We start from the raw sequence: 17,022 nt of genomic DNA on the forward strand, positions 1-17,022 counted from the left end.
TTGTATAGTTATATAGATTTTTTTATTTTATTAAAATAAAATGGTAAATACATTAAACCACCTCTATATACACTTACACTGCAGCTATATATATCCACACACTGCTGCCCCCTCTGTGTGTAGACACAAACACAGCAACTCTACACACAAACTACTGCTACACACACACGCTGCTGCTGCTGCTACACACACACAGCATACACACACACACACGCTGCTGCTGACACACACACACGCTGCTGCTGACACACACACGCTGCTGCAGACACGCTGCTGCAGACACACACGCTGCTGCAGACACACACACGCTGCTGCAGACACACACACGCTGCTGCAGACACACACACGCTGCTGCAGACACACACACGCTGCTGCAGACACACACACGCTGCTGCAGACACACACACGCTGCTGCAGACACACACACGCTGCTGCAGACACACACACGCTGCTGCAGACACACACACACGCTGCTGCAGACACACACACACGCTGCTGACACACACACACGCTGCTGACACACACACACGCTGCTGACACACACACGCGTGCTGCTGCTGACACACACACACGCGTGCTGCTGCTGACACACACACACGCGTGCTGCTGCTGACACACACACACACGCGTGCTGCTGCTGACACACACACACACACACGCGTGCTGCTGTTGACACACACACACACACGCGTGCTGCTGCTGACACACACACACACGCGTGCTGCTGCTGACACACACACACGCGTGCTGCTGCTGACACACACACACACGCGTGCTGCTGACACACACACACACGCGTGCTGCTGACACACACACACACGCGTGCTGCTGACACACACACACACGCGTGCTGCTGACACACACACACACGCGTGCTGCTGACACACACACACACGCGTGCTGCTGACACACACACACACGCGTGCTGCTGACACACACACACACACGCGTGCTGCTGACACACACACACGCGTGCTGCTGACACACACACACACACACGCGTGCTGCTGACACACACACACACGCGTGCTGCTGACACACACACACACGCGTGCTGCTGACACACACACACACGCGTGCTGCTGACACACACACACACACACGCGTGCTGCTGACACACACACACACACGCGTGCTGCTGACACATACACACACACACACGCGTGCTGCTGACACACACACACGCGTGCTGCTGACACACACACACACACACGTGCTGCTGACACACACACACGCGTGCTGCTGACACACACACACGCGTGCTGCTGACACACACACACACACGCGTGCTGCTGACACACACACACACGCGTGCTGCTGACACACACACACACACGCGTGCTGCTGACACACACACACGCGTGCTGCTGACACACACACACGCGTGCTGCTGACACACACACACGCGTGCTGCTGACACACACACGCGTGCTGCTGACACGCTGCTGCTGCTGACACGCTGCTGCTGCTGACACGCTGCTGCTGCTGACACACACGCACGCTGCTGACACACACACACGCTGCTGACACACACACACGCTGCTGACACACACACACGCTGCTGACACACACACACGCTGCTGACACACACACACACGCTGCTGACACACACACACACGCTGCTGACACACACACACACGCTGCTGACACACACACACGCTGCTGACACACACACACGCTGCTGACACACACACACGCTGCTGACACACACACACGCTGCTGACACACACACACGCTGCTGACACACACACACGCTGCTGACACACACACACGCTGCTGACACACACACACGCTGCTGACACACACACACGCTGCTGACACACACACACGCTGCTGACACACACACACACGCGTGCTGCTGCTGACACACACACACACGCGTGCTGCTGCTGACACACACACACACGCGTGCTGCTGCTGACACACACACACACGCGTGCTGCTGCTGACACACACACACACGCGTGCTGCTGCTGACACACACACACACGCGTGCTGCTGCTGACACACACACACACGCGTGCTGCTGCTGACACACACACACGCGTGCTGCTGCTGACACACACACACACACGCGTGCTGCTGCTGACACACACACACACACACACACGCGTGCTGCTGCTGACACACACACACACGCGTGCTGCTGCTGACACACACACACACGTGCTGCTGCTGACACACACACACACGTGCTGCTGCTGACACACACAAGCGCTGCTGCTGCTGCTGACACACACACGCGCTGCTGGTGACACACACACACACACACGCTGCTGGTGACACACACACACACACACACACGCTGCTGCTGCTGACACGCTACTGAAACACAAACACGCACTCTCTCCCTCCCTCCTTAACTCAACTAAGTCTGTCAGCTCTGTTCACAGAGGGAGGGGGAAGAGTCACAGCCTGCTGCTACTTCCTGGCCAATTCCCTGCCCTGTCTCAGAGCTTTTCTGACAAAAAGAAAACCTGATTGGCTTTATAAAGATTCTGGGGCAATACCATACAGTAAATTGCATTTCTATACACGTCTGGATATCTGTAGCGGGAATACTTTATTTGAAACCTGGGAATAGGCGTTGGGCCTTTGGCGTTTACCTTGCTATTTTACAATGCACCTAATGATCCCTGTGCATTGTAACCATCCTTGTTTCATGCTTTGCTGTACTCTTTTCAGTGTCACCCGATAAAGTAGAGAAAGCGATGGACCAGATTGAAAAGTTTATTATGATCCGCTTGTACAAACATGTCTTCTGTCCAGAAACCACAGATGATGAAAAAAAGGACCTCACAGTCCAAAGAAGAATCAGGTGGGAACTCAGCTCTCTCTAATTCTGTATAATTGCTGTCTCTTCATTCTGTCTATTGAACGTTACCAATGTTGGTCTTTCTAGAACCGTGGCACTATAAAAACCCACTGAACAGAATTACCTCTTGTGCACATTTGCAGAATTTAGCAGTTAAAGTGCAGTGAGCATGTGCCTTAAATAGCATGCAATCAAGTTTTTTGTTTGTGAGGCAGAGCGAAAAGTAGTTTGACTGCTAAAGAAACCGTTTTCATTTGAGGGTTCAGAAACTCTATAAAAGATATTTCTCCAGACTGTTTCCACATAGGCACTTGCATAATATTGTACAATACCGTTCTTCACTCCTTTGACCAAAGAATGCCTCATCTTTGCACTTCCCATTTTTACAGCCCAGTTTAAACTTCACCTCATAAAAGAATGATCTTATTGAATGATGGATACTACTGACTCGCATGCACTCCCTGACTTCTACTTCTGATAAATGCATTTGTACTTCTCCTCTCTGCAAGTCTCCCAATATACCACTTAGATATATTATGACTGTTTGTTTGTAACACTGTTGGTGCTATATAAATAAAATCATACATAATGCAATAATAATAGTACGTGCATTCCTATGACCTGTTATAATTACCAGCATTGCTGTCTTTCCTAGGCATGCTTGGGGACATTTTAGTGAATGCTATGGAAGCCACAGTAGATCTGGATTGGCACGATTGTAGTGTAACAGATGTTTTTGAATGAGGTCAGCTCAATGCTGGATGAACAATTTCCAACATCCCTGCTAAGATGACTTGACAGGGACCTGTGGCACATTTTTTCTGCTGTATTTTTCATGTCCCACTAGTAAGGAAGGTGTTTAATGCTTCCTCGTGTCCTATTGCACCACCCCATGTGTATTTAGACGTATCTGTTCTCTCCTCAGGGCCTTACACTGGGTAACTCCTGAGATGCTCTGCGTACCTGTAAATGAAGAGATCCCCGAAGTGTCTGACATGGTGGTAAAGGCAATTACAGGTGTGTGTGTGTGTGTGTGTGTGTGTGTGTGTGGCATAGTCACGTCTCTGGTAACAATGCCTTCATTTGCAGCTGTGAAGTTGTACACAGGCTAAAAGTCCCCGCCAATGTATCACTGATGTGAAAAAGTTGATATTCGTGACCAACAGCCCAAACATTTTTAATCACCCACAATTTTCTTACATGCCCCATATATTCATTTAAAAAATAAAAAAAAATGCCCCACCAAACCCTTACAAATGAATACAACAAACTCATTAAGTGGTGTGGTTTATAGACCAAGATTATAATAGCGTGAGATTTAGGGGCATGTTTACAGAAACCCCTAGTTCTGTTTATAGAAACCCCTACCCTACCCTTCAGCTCTTAAAGTATTCACAGTTGAAACCACCTTGGTCTCCCCTTACAGTCCTATTTCTTAAATGAGCCCGTAATTAATCAAAGGCCTTATAACAGGGATCAGCAAGGACAAAGCTTAAATATGCTTCCGGTCACATCTCTCTTTAAATAAATCTGGCTGGCATTCTCATGCACGAATAAGAATCTGCATTATTTATTATCTTTGTTCACAAGGCATTGTGCTAGTACTTCGCCATACATTCTACATTCCAGACAACATGCATCTGATTATAATATTATGAACAAGAGGGTGTCGTGTTGTAACTTTTCACATATCCATGCAGATATCATTGAGGTGGACTCGAAGCGCATTCCCCGCGACAAGCTGACCTGCATCACACGGTGCAGCAAACACATCTTTAACGCCATCAAGATCACGAAGAACGAGCCGGCTTCTGCAGACGACTTCCTGCCCACTCTTATCTACATTGTTCTGAAGGCAAACCCGCCACGCCTGCAGTCCAACATCCAGTATATCACTAGATTTTGTAACCCCAGCAGGCTGATGACTGGGGAGGATGGCTACTACTTCACTAACCTGGTGAGTGTGTACCCAGCGTGGTGACTTCTGTAGATTGTAAAACTGGGAATGTGCCATTGTTTTTTTGTGTTTTTTTTCCTCGGGTGCCTTCTTTGTCACAACAAGTGCCACAGGTTTGGCTTTCTGGCGTTGTGTTTTCATTGGCTTAGATTAGACACTTTCCTGTTTAATTTTAAACACACTCATTTTATTCTTTTAGTTTATTACAGTTATCCAGATTTATATTGTTAGCAGTGTAAGTGGCACCTTGTCTCAATGGCATGGGATTACGAGTAAATCAGTAAGGTTTGTTATTTTGTATATTCCACTACCACTAAATCTGATTGAGTTGATTTTTTTTATCACCAAAAAAGTAGGTGCCCAGTCCCTAAAAGCATGATGCTTGCTTTAGTAATCCCTCCGTTTGGCCTACTGTTTGTATGGCTGCCATGTGTTATTTCCCTAGTGTCGTTAAGCAAATGCCTGCATTTACAAATAGTTATAATTAAACATACAGACCTTCACATGGTATTAGAAATGTTAGGCTTTAGCCAAGAAATAATGTTCTGGTGAAATCCATTATGACTGTTATGCGTTGTAGAGGTTGCAGATGAAGGCATCTATTTTGCATCCCAAGCCAGGACAGGTATTTTGTGTGTATGGAAATGTATAGCTTTGAGTTCTACTAATGCTGCTGTAGACGGGGCCGGCAACTGCTTTCCCGGGGCCCAGGACTGGAGTTTCCATCCAGCGTGTCGACGGCCTTGCAAGCCCCCTCCCTCTTTTTTACACCACGCTCTCATCCCCTGCTATTCACCCCCCTCTCCTTATGTATGTCTCTCCCCCCTTCTCGCTCATTCTTCCTTCTACCCCACTTGCACTCCTCCTCCCCTCCTGCTATCACTCAATAACCCCCCTCACTCAATCCAGCTCCCCCAATCCCCCAATCCTCACTCATTCCCCCCTCTCCAGCCACACACACACACAATCTCTGCCTACAAACATACACCCCCCCCCCCCAGACACCATTACAATGACCACGCACACTACAGTTAGCCCCACACACTTTACAATAACTGCTTCATACAAACACACACACAACCCCTGAGGATAATGGGGGATGGGGGTTATGACCCAGGGTCTGAGGAGCGGATGGGGGGGTCTGATCGATGGTATGAGGAGTGGGTTTGATCGAGGAGCTGAGAAGCAAGGTGGGTCGAACCGAGAGGATAAGCGGGAGGGCATCTGAGGAGAAGAGGTCTGACAGTGCATGTTGAGCACAGGTGGAGGTGGGTTGGTGCGGACCAGACGGTTGGAGTGGCCTGGGTTGTTAAGTATCTGGGGCAGTTGAGAAACTGGGCCCCACGGCCAGCTGGGGCATAGATGCTGCCTGGGAGAGGGACGGCAGCTGGCGACCGGTGGTATATATAGGGAGGGAGCAGCTAATAGGACTGTTGAGGACCTGAATGGAGCAGGAGGAATGCTGGGTTAGCAGAGCCAGTACCTTATATCTGTTGCCCCCAACCCTGACTCCTGTCATGTTCACGTAGCGCTAAATAATGGAGATTCCCATGCACAGTGACGTCACATGCTCCCCCCTATGTGCCGCGGCCTTATCCAATGAGGGAGAGGGGCGGTTCTTGAGGCTGAGGAGTGAGGAGTGGGCCTGCCAGCAGCGGCTATCAACGGGTCCGGATGAGGAAGGGGGGCCCTGACTTCCATAGTCGTCCTTACTGCCGGGAACCCCTCTTGTACAGGGGCCAATAGGATTGTCTTGGCTCTTCTCTCTTTCTCTTCTCCCCCCCACACCCCAGCCCCCTCCCCCCCCCCCCCCCTCTGTCGGCAGCTCTGGCTGTAGAAAACGAGCTATGTTTAAAATAAAGGTTATTATGTCAAAGGTAAAAATAGGGGATGGGGGGAGTGGATGGACTGGGCGCTTCCCAAGTGATAGTTGATAAAATAGTGTTATAGGTGAAACACAGAATAAACACAAATACACCTTACACCAAAATAGTGAATAATAGATAAATAAAGAGTGTAAATCGCAGCTCAACTTCCTCTGGTGGGACAGTTCCAAGTCCCAGGATACGGAGTTTTCTTTGCTTGGAGGTGAGGAGGAGCGCAGGAAAATACCGTGGTATATAGGAAAGAAATAAAATATATATAGTGCAGACTGTAATCACTGCTTCAGTTCCTTATATGTCTACAAGAATGAAACTCACAAAAATCGCTGTAAATAGTCACATGTCAGAGATCCTTCTCTCTCTGGCTGGAGCCCTTTAAACCTCAAATGTCAGGATATCCCTCAGTGGGTGGATGCGATATGTAAATAAAGGAAAACCACAATAGTGCATACTATTCGAGCTTAGTATAATATAGGTTCATCACAAATGTTAGGAAACTCACATTTTCCATAAAGTAAACGGATGGTGGAGAGAACCGCCGATAGATGGGGAGGACAGTTTAAAGCTGCTTCCCAGTGCTTCACTCGCTCCTCGCCGTGGGCTTCCGCATGCGTCAATGCCGTCGCGTCACTTCCGCTTTCGCGTCACAGCTGAGGACGGGAAGCCAAACTGGGTCTGGTGTCAGCAATAGTTTTGCCAGTCCTTCTAAACGTGGGTTCCCTGCTACAACTCTACGCGTTTCGCAAACTGCTTCGTCAGGAGTACTGAGCACTGGGAAGCAGCTTTCAACTGTCCTCCCCATCTATTGGCGGTTCTCTCCACCATCCGTTTACTTTATGGAAAATGTGAGTTTCCTAACATTTGTGATGAACCTATATTATACTAAGTTCGAATAGTATGCACTATTGTGGTTTTCCTTTATTTACATATCGCATCCACCCACTGAGGGATATCCTGACATTTGAGGTTTAAAGGGCTCCAGCCAGAGAGAGAAGGATCTCTGACATGTGACTATTTACAGCGATTTTTGTGAGTTTCATTCTTGTAGACATATAAGGAACTGAAGCAGTGATTACAGTCTGCACTATATATATTTTATTTCTTTCCTATATACCACGGTATTTTCCTGCGCTCCTCCTCACCTCCAAGCAAAGAAAACTTATTATGTCAAAGGGCTGACGACGCCCATTATTGTGTTGAAATTCCCTAAATGTGTACACTGCGTTGTCATTCAACTTGAATAGGATAATGCTGAAACAATGACTCTACCCTCAAAAGAGCGCTTTCAGTCGGTCTCATTGTGCCTCAGAAATCAAGAACCAAACTGAAAGCGTTTCGTTGCGCACGGTCACAATGATCTGGGGTTTTGCACTTGGGATTGGACTGGGGTTTAAGTACTTTATTTTATAGGGCCACTCTTTCCCCTAGCATTGTATACTTCAGTGTGTTGAATTACAATTGGAAAAGGATAGTAGGCCGCACAACCAGGTGACATGTATAATCCGTCAAGAAGTTTGACGCTGTCACGTCTGCCACCTTCCAAGAATATTGCTGCCCACTCTGAGTACAATGAAGTAGAAGTGACTGGGGTTGGGGGTTAGAGGGCAGGTTCTAAGTAGTGAGGCTGTGAAGTTGATTAAATGGCAATTACACTTAAAGCTGCAGTTCAGTCTTTTTTTTTTTTTTTTTTTAATTTATTTTTTTACTTCAATAGTTTTATGTGGGCAATCTCGAATTACCTAAAGAACTGCATAGCTGCCGGTCAATTCGTTCCCCGTCTATTGATCGGCAAAGTTTGTCGACATCTTTAAATATGGGGAATGTAAATTGTTGCTATAGGAACAAGCATGCTTGTTAAAATAGAATACAAGAAAATTGGTCTTTCAAAGTTTTCGTTTTTTAAAACAGAAAATGCTAAAAGTATTTTTTCTTACTACAGAACTGATTTATTAAAAAAAACACATGCAGGATATTGGCTGACCTGCAGCTTTAATTGAATTGATTTTGTGAGTGATAAGAAAATACAAGTACAAATACAGGTGATATATACTGATTTTAATTATACAATTTAGAATGTAATGTTTGAGCATTTCAAATGTCGCATTAGCCCCGTTACCACCGGTGGATTGCAATGTGTTGCTTTTCTCTGTAATACATGGCTCTTACTCCTCCCTGCAGTGCTGCTCCATGGCTTTCATTGAGAAGCTGGATGCCCAGTCGCTGAACCTGAGTCAAGAAGAGTTTGAAAGGTACATGTCCGGTCAAACTTCTCCAAAAAAGGAAGAGTTGGAAAACTGGCACACAGACACATGTCCAGGGGTAAAACAGATGCACAGAAACCTGGACCTCCTCTCTCAGCTCTCCGAGAGGCAGGAGCGCATCGTGAGTGGGGCCAAGAAGTTGGAGAAGGACCTCATTGACTGGACGGACGGAGTGACCCGGGAGGTCCAAGACATTGTAGAGAAATACCCGTTAAACATTAAAACAGCCAGCCAAGCTCTGGCAGCTTTCGATTCAGAGAATGTAGAAGATGATGGGCTTCCCCCTCCGCTGCTGCCACAAGTCTATGCAGGGTAACAAGCTAATCCCTGGAGAAGTGCGCACACAACGACTTCTCAACTGTGTACAGCTGAATGTTGCACCCTTGGGGCAGCACAGGGTCAGTTTACTTGGGTTCTTAAAGCGGTCATAGAGATTTGAATGCAATTTTGTTTGTTTGAACGGTACAAACTTCTTCCTTTAGTACAGATGATTTGTGTGAAAACCATTTAGAAGCGTAATTTTTTTTTTTTTTTTAGGTGTCCTAGGATGCCTGACAAAGTATAAGTTTGTTTGTTTTTCTTTAGAAAGGAGCCATCAGCCACTAATTATCTTGGTTATTTTACAAATGCGAGTTGCTTTAACTTTTTAATATTATTGGAAACGTTATGAACACAAGCTCTTTCTGCTTTTCCTTCTATATTTATTTGTCTTCTTTTATAGAACATTATACTGTGTCTGCCTTTAATATCACACTCAGGAATAGGACTACCACCAAATAAATTTGTTCTGATGAGCCTTTGGCCTCTTGCACCTTTACAAAATTAAAGCCAGGGTACAAAGACACTTAAAAAATAGTGATCAGGAAAGCTGCCACAACCTCCCAGTTCTACTTCTACATTGGTTTTGTTGGTTAAATAGGACTCTTATCTCCCCAATTGGCCTTCAGGTTTAAAAGTAGTTTAACAATCAAGCTTTCTCTTCTCCCACCCGTCCCATCCCCCACTGGATATTGCATTGGTTTATTTGGTTGTTGATCAATGCAAAAGTACTCAGCACCCACTCGCCCCTCCACAATTTATGACAATGTATAACAGACAGGGTCACCCTAAGCCTTTCGCTGCCTTTGGCAGTGAAGGAGTACAAAGTGTTCTCTGGGTATTTTGACTCCTCTTAGTGCTGGTTGGTTAAAACATTCTCTACTAATTAATCCTTGTTTTGTTGTTGTTTACACAGTACCTTTATTTACATTTAGTGTTCATATCTTAATTGTAATTTTTTTCATTTTACTCCTTGGTGCACCCCTAGAATTTTTGCCACATTTATTTCACAAACTAAACCGCTTTATTACCCGAGAGGCCTGCAACATATTGTGGACTGAAGGGGTTAATTGGCAAACACTTGCAAAAAGTGAAGAATATGGATACCAGCTTTAAATTGTGAATTTTTTTAATGCAATAGGATTGCACAGTATGAAACCAGTTTTAACTGCAGAGGTGTTACATGTTGGTGTTTTCAGCGTGTCATTTTCTTTTGATCGAGATGTTGAGATTGCTGCCCTTTTTTTCCCCCTTGAAACCTTTTACATTACACTACTGTTTGGGGATCTAAGGGCCCAGGGTTTGCCTGCCGGTCAGCAAGGCCTTCAGACTAGGACAGGCGCATTTCTACTGTGTGATTTGTGAAACCACACACCCTCCTCCTTCCAAACATCTTGACCAAGGGGAGAAGAGAGGCCGCCCAGCTCAAGTTGTTCTCTTCCACACATCAAACATCCTGACACTTGACATATTGCCTGGCCTATGATCATTTGCATGTTTGTAGGCTGGAGAGGCATCATGGCTATAATCCTTTTTGTTCATTCGTGAAACATTGTACAATTGTAAATATGTATAAAAAACGGAAACACTGTTTCTGCTGCATGGCTTTCTGTATTTGACCTTATCAAGCAGGCTGTTATGTATAAAGTATATAAGGCAATGGGTGTGATTGGTATGTTTAAAACCACTGCAATGTATTTAAGGTGATTTCATTCATTTTAATATTGGGATAAGTCAACCCAAACGGAGCACAAGTACTCAAGGGGTTACTTCAAGGTTATTGTCCCACATAGCATAGGGTAAGAGATTCAACCATCCTTGACCTCTTGCGTGCCTTGTGACATTCCCTGGACGTCGTACCTTTTTTTGCTCGTTTTTGGGGAGATCACAATTTGAACAGCAGAGGACTTCCTCTTCCATTGTTATCGTGGAGGGTGGACATTATCATGTGATCACATAACCCTGGGGCCATGGTGTCTGGCTTTCTGTTACAATAGACGTTCTGGCACTCAAGAAGTTACAATGAAAATGTTATGCATTTGTGTGCTTTGAAAAATGACGGGTATTGTCTGTATTATATCTCTAAAGCATTTGGTTACAATGAAAGCATTAAACGTGTAAGATAAATGAAATAAACTTGTTCTAATTTAAATAAAAAGTTACCTATCCACCTACATTTAACATATTAAATATGCCACATTAGTTCACCGAAGTGGTTCTATGTGGGACTGCCCTTTTAAAAGAATAGACTTGTGTTTTGGAATGTCCGTCTGCCTTTAAGCCCATCGCAATGGTTTAATGACAGTGCTGAAATATACAGCTTGCAGATCAGCGTTCCCCTGACAGAAAGCTGCAGAGAAGAGAGAGGTGCCTGTAGGAATATTCTCTGTTGGGTGTGGGTTACAGGACAGCTGGAGAAGGCAGATTGCCAAAATGATGGCTGCAACAAATTTCGCAAAGAACTCTGCTACCCTGACAGATCTGTGTAATTGAAGGAGTGTTGGATATTGCTATACACTGCAGCCTGATCAGTTTCAGGACAGTGGATGGTAAGGAAGTATTTCTCCCTCCAAATCCCCCCCCTCCCCCCCCCCCACCACGCGCGCCTCCTTGAAAATTATCTCTTAACCAAAAATAACTGGGTTCCCTTACATTATTGGTAGAATAATACACATTATTCCTTTTGCTACTCGATCAGTATTTCAATCTCTTCAGGCCCTTTCAAGGTTTGTTTGTTGTCACTGCTGCTGTAAAGGGTAAGGCACTGGGATTACCGTTGGCTAATAACACTTTTGGGGATCTTTTAAACGTAAAACTTTCACAATACATAGGAAACAGCCACAAACTCTGACCCTACATGTGAAAAGTTCACAGTATTTTTCTTTCATCAGTCATACTCCATTTGAAGACTTAACCCCTTAACTGCCAGCGGGGCTTTCCGCACATAAATAGTAATTCATTGCACACCATTTGGGCAGGAAATGTTTTAATGGTGACTAGATCACACAGACACTGCAGGACGTTGATGGCTGGTGCATCTCCAGTAGGTCCTGCACATAACATCCAAGGAAACCGCTCCCGCCGTTGATAGTATTGAAGATTTTGCATCCATGTTCTTGGCTCCCCGTTCAATATGCTTTGAAGCTGTCTTGCTCTTAAGAAGATTTCAGCTTCGTTTAAATGAATGAGGCTGCAATCTTCCTAAGCAAGAGGAGGGCTTCACAGCATATTGAATACAGGCTTTACAGAGTAATGTGTATTTGTTCTAACAGCACTAACCAGGTCAAACAACTCTCCTAAGTCCTATTATTGTATTGTTTTTTGTTTTTTTTTAACACGTGTTTTTTTTATTTTTGGAAATATCACAAGCCTGGCATCTGAACACGAAGTGGTACCACCTACCTCACTAACTTGGCCTCCAAATCCTCCACTTGTTTGCACTGCTAGCGTGTCCGACTGAGACTGATCAGTATTCTCCCATGTGTAGCGTTTCACAGGGTTCTCTTTCCGAGCCATTAAAGTGCATCTGAAAATGTCAAACGCTTTCTGTGATCAAGGATACAAATGGAAAAAAAAAAAAACACACACAACCTCTAAAACTTGAATCTGCACCATAATGTATTTCTTTGTACATCTGGCTCATTTTTCTTTTAAAAAGTGTAATTCACCCCCAAACAATAGAAATGTAATTGGTAACATGCTGATAGTGGATGCATGCTGTGAACAGCCATTTCTTCCATTGCATTGTTTTTCTTAAACTTCATTTCTGTGCTTTGTTCTCACCGGTTTTTGATCTTGCTGGGTTTTGGTGTTATGACAATCATTGGGTGTGTCTGTGTGTGTCCCCATCAGCACTCATATTAATTGTTTTATGTAAAGTTCATCTACAGGGTGCAACTACAGAATTCAAAATAGTTTGTATTACTAAAGACAATAACGACTCCATATCAGTAAAAAAAAAAAAAATCGTTTTAAGTTGCATCCATAAGAAAAGCTTTTGCTTCTGGAGATTGAGCTCTCTCTCAGCTGTCATCTACAAAGGCCTCTCTCCCTGCAGTTAGTTTCCCTGTAGGGGAAATGGGTGGACGTTCTTATTGGGTACTATCCAGCAGCTCTATACAACACTGTTTTCAACGTACTTTCACTAATAAGGATAGGTTTGGAATTTGTGTAGTCCTATTACAAGCTGCTTTATTTTATAGCATGTTTGTTTACAATGGAAACCGCGCTTAACATGAAATGCTGCTTTAAATTTAAATCTCACTTAGGACCATTGTGAACTAATGGCATTGGTGGGCTACAAAGGTTAACATTGGACAAGTATTTGAAATAATTTGTGAAAGTCTGTGCATTTTCATTATTTTGCATGAGGCACGCTGAATGGAGTTGTATATTTCCATTTTGCTTACCACCACCACCCCCCATCCCCCACCTTTGGATTTTCAACACCCACTAGGCTCAGTCATACTGAGGCACTAATTGAACAAGCTGTGCTGAAGTAGGGGATATCCTGAAAACTTGGTCTGTTTGCGGCCCCCGCGGACGAGTTGTGCAGGCCTGAACTACTCCATGCCAAACCAGTTAGAGAATGCGACTAGTATGAGCTGTAAAATACAGCTTACACTTCACGTTACTGTATTTATGAAACTTCTCGGGGTACAATTAATTTAAAAATACTTACAAATTTTTATTTTTTTTTAAACCTATTCAATATCATTGCCATTAGTTTAGTGGTGCTATGTGGGTCTGCTCTGGGTATTTGTGATGTAATTTCAGTCCTAGAATCCTTTCCGGGGTCTTAGCATACGACACACAGGAATGTTTTGAAATGATATGGGTGTCTTCAGAATTGTGGGTCATGACACAAATAAGCACCATAGAGTATGTTGTTAATTCAATGATAGCCACTGCAAAAATGCTGTATTTATTCACAATGCCACTTCTGAAGTGCTATACAATGATACAAGCTGGGTGCAGTCAGTGAAGTTTTGGGTGTTCTGGAGGAGTGCACGACTGTTTTGAAATGAACAGCAGCTGGGTGTTGACAAACAGAACAAAAATGGGAGATTATTTCACAGCCCCAGTACTAAGCAGCTGTCTGATGAGAACATTGTCAAGTAGTGACTAGTGTGACCCCTCTCCCCCTATTTTGCATGCCATAGACTGTAAATTCTGTTTAAATATTTAACCCGATTAGTTCTATTACTGCGGGGGGTTGTTATCCCATTGGGGTAATGTATTACACTCCCCTTCTGTTTTTGAGCCAATTCACACACGAAATGTAAAAACCTGCATTATTCATTGTGCGGTGTTGTCATGTTCTCTTTAACATGGCAGATTGGTCCCTATGAATCCGTGAATCTATTGTAATATTTGCTTGTGGGAACAGCTTTGTTTGATATGTATTTGTTTATTCGGATCAAGTGAGAGCGTTCTTCCAACCATCTGCTAACATGTCAAGAATAGCAGACACCTCTCCATTACTCCTTGCACTAAGAGGCGGTTCATATTCTTGTCATAGGAGTACTCCCCATCTAATACTTTTAATACGTTCAATGATTTATTTCTGATCAGTTAATATCTTGGGGGGGTTTTCCTCCCCATTCCTTCAACTTGGTGCTAATCTTGATATTCAGGTACGCTTGGTTTTTGGTGGCAATGTACAGACCTTTTGAAATGCTGTATATCAAATGGTTTAAGTCAATAAATGTTCTAATATACAACAATCTGTTGTACTGTCATAGTTTTGTTTTGTGTATTGTGCGTTTGCGTTTATAAAGCAAGGTGTGTGCTTCCCGTGGCTTTTGTCAATCAATTCAGAAAAGCCATTGTTTAACTGTAGAATATTACAAGCATGTCATTATATCTAGTGATTTTTAAAGGATTGGGAGTTGGGAATGAGTTTTTGATCAAAAAATGAAAACAAGGGAAAGAGCCCCCTCTTAGGCTGAGGCCCCAGTACCTCCGCTGCACGCGCGCCCGCGAGACTGGCGGCGCGTGCAGCCGATTCCCCGGTCTGCAGTGAGCTGCAGGAAGAGAGACCAGAGGGGGGCGTGGCGGGGGAGTGACGGGGGCGCGGGCACGACGTCGCCCAGCAGGTTTGCCCTCATTGGCTGAACCGCCGGGGGGTGTGGCTTAGCGCTCCGTCGCGAGTCCTGCTCTCAATTCTATTGAGAGCAGGAGCAACTCTCGCCACAGCGCTGCGGCCCCCCCTCGCAGCGGGCCCGGCGCAAATGAGGGGAGGGCTCTCGTCCCTGCAGCGTCTGCCACAGCGAGGCCTTAGACTGCACTTAAATCAGATGGGGTGTATAATTCTAGCTTAAATAGGAAAGTAATAGCCCTGTAGTTATGCTTTCAAGTTGAAAACTATAACGGCCAATGTCCATTCTCAAATCATTATCAGGCTATACTATTTGAAGTGATTTTGAGCCTGTAATTTAACCTACAGTTCACAAGTATTTTGAAAATAATAAAGCAACTAGTCTGCTTTCAGCCAGCATTTCAGTGTCTGGCTGCAGTGTTCCTTTTTAACTGGCAATTATATATAGATACTAGCTGAGAGACGCGGCGTTGCCCGGAAGTTAAATTTCCTGCTCCCTCCTCTCCCCCCCTATTTGTGTGCTCCCCCTCTCCCACCCCCCAGAAGGAGGGATGTACAGTGGACAGGAGGGGTGGGGGGGACAGTGGACAGGAGGGGGGGGACAGTGGGAGGTGAGTGAGCGCTGGGGAGGGAGGTGAGGCCTTTTTTATAAGGGGGCTGGTAGCCATGAGTGTTTATTATAGACAGAGGGTGGCCCTCACCCCACACAAAGCATGTCCGCCCACTCTGTCTGACATTGACACACCGACTGGCTATGTCTGGATTCTGACTGACCCCGCAGCGCAGGTAAATCCTGTAGCCTCTCTGATAGAGGGAGCAACCGTCACGAGGAGGGGAGGGGGTGAGCGCGCAGACAGTGACGGGTCTTTGGGCGGGAAAACACGCACCTGGGAGGAGCTGGGCGGGAACAGACCGCCTCACTATTGACAACGCCGTCATCTTGTGTGACCTTACGTGAGTGCCCAGCAGAGGGGGTGAGCGCGCGGACAGTGGCGTGTCTTTGGGCGGGAAAACACGCACCTGACAGGAGCCGGGCGGGAACAGACCGCCTCAGTATTGCCAACGACGACATAGCCTGAGGAAAGAGAGAGTGACATCTGGTGGGAGCAGCTGCAGGAGGAAGGAGGTCCTTACGGCGGCTGCCTGGCCTGTGTGTGTGTGTGTGTGTGTGTGTGTGTGTGTGTGTGTGTGTGGTGGCAGTTGGGTGACGTCAGAGCCACCAATCTGATTGGTCCTCAGCCTCTGGCCAATCAGATTCACCGCAGCTAGTACCAACCTTTCGATTTTATATATTAAGATAGATATAGGTATAGTTAGATCTCAATTAGTATTACTCTGGATCTTTTAGTTTTTTTTTTTAATTAAGTGTAATGAGTTATGTAATAAAGGTTTTATATAATGAATAATGTAGACACGGTTTTTTTTTTGTTTTTTTTAAAGTGTCTTTTGGCACGTAGTTTCTAATTAGGGAGTAGTCGGGACCTATCAGTCCATTTGTTTACCCACTCCCCAAATTGTTAATTTACTATCCTCTTTTTAACATTTACAATACGAATGGCTATTTATGCTAACTAGTACTGCCAGTGAGTGAATAGGAGTGTATATAATACATAGAATAAGTTAATCATTAGAAGGCGTGCACCCATTAAAGAGATTTTCTTTGTTTATACATTTTATCCAATACTGTA

At 45.1% G+C, this 17,022-nt stretch overlaps 1 protein-coding gene across 8 annotated transcripts in view; it reads left to right on the plus strand.

Moving 5' to 3' along the window:
• Window positions 1–14,960, plus strand: part of RABGEF1 (RAB guanine nucleotide exchange factor 1) — a 46,751-nt gene extending 31,791 nt beyond the window's left edge. For all 8 annotated transcript variants that reach the window (XM_075594444.1, XM_075594438.1, XM_075594445.1 and 5 more), the window contains 4 exons: window positions 2,686–2,818; window positions 3,741–3,832; window positions 4,516–4,772; window positions 8,834–14,960. In XM_075594444.1, coding sequence (XP_075450559.1) covers window positions 2,686–2,818; window positions 3,741–3,832; window positions 4,516–4,772; window positions 8,834–9,232 — 881 coding nt within the window. In that variant the 3' untranslated portion in view covers window positions 9,233–14,960. The remainder of the gene's footprint in view (window positions 1–2,685; window positions 2,819–3,740; window positions 3,833–4,515; window positions 4,773–8,833) is intronic.
• Window positions 14,961–17,022: the final 2,062 nt, after the last annotated feature.

The sequence above is a fragment of the Ascaphus truei genome, chromosome 3, assembly GCF_040206685.1.
Source record: "Ascaphus truei isolate aAscTru1 chromosome 3, aAscTru1.hap1, whole genome shotgun sequence".
In the NCBI taxonomy this organism is placed as follows: domain Eukaryota; kingdom Metazoa; phylum Chordata; class Amphibia; order Anura; family Ascaphidae; genus Ascaphus; species Ascaphus truei.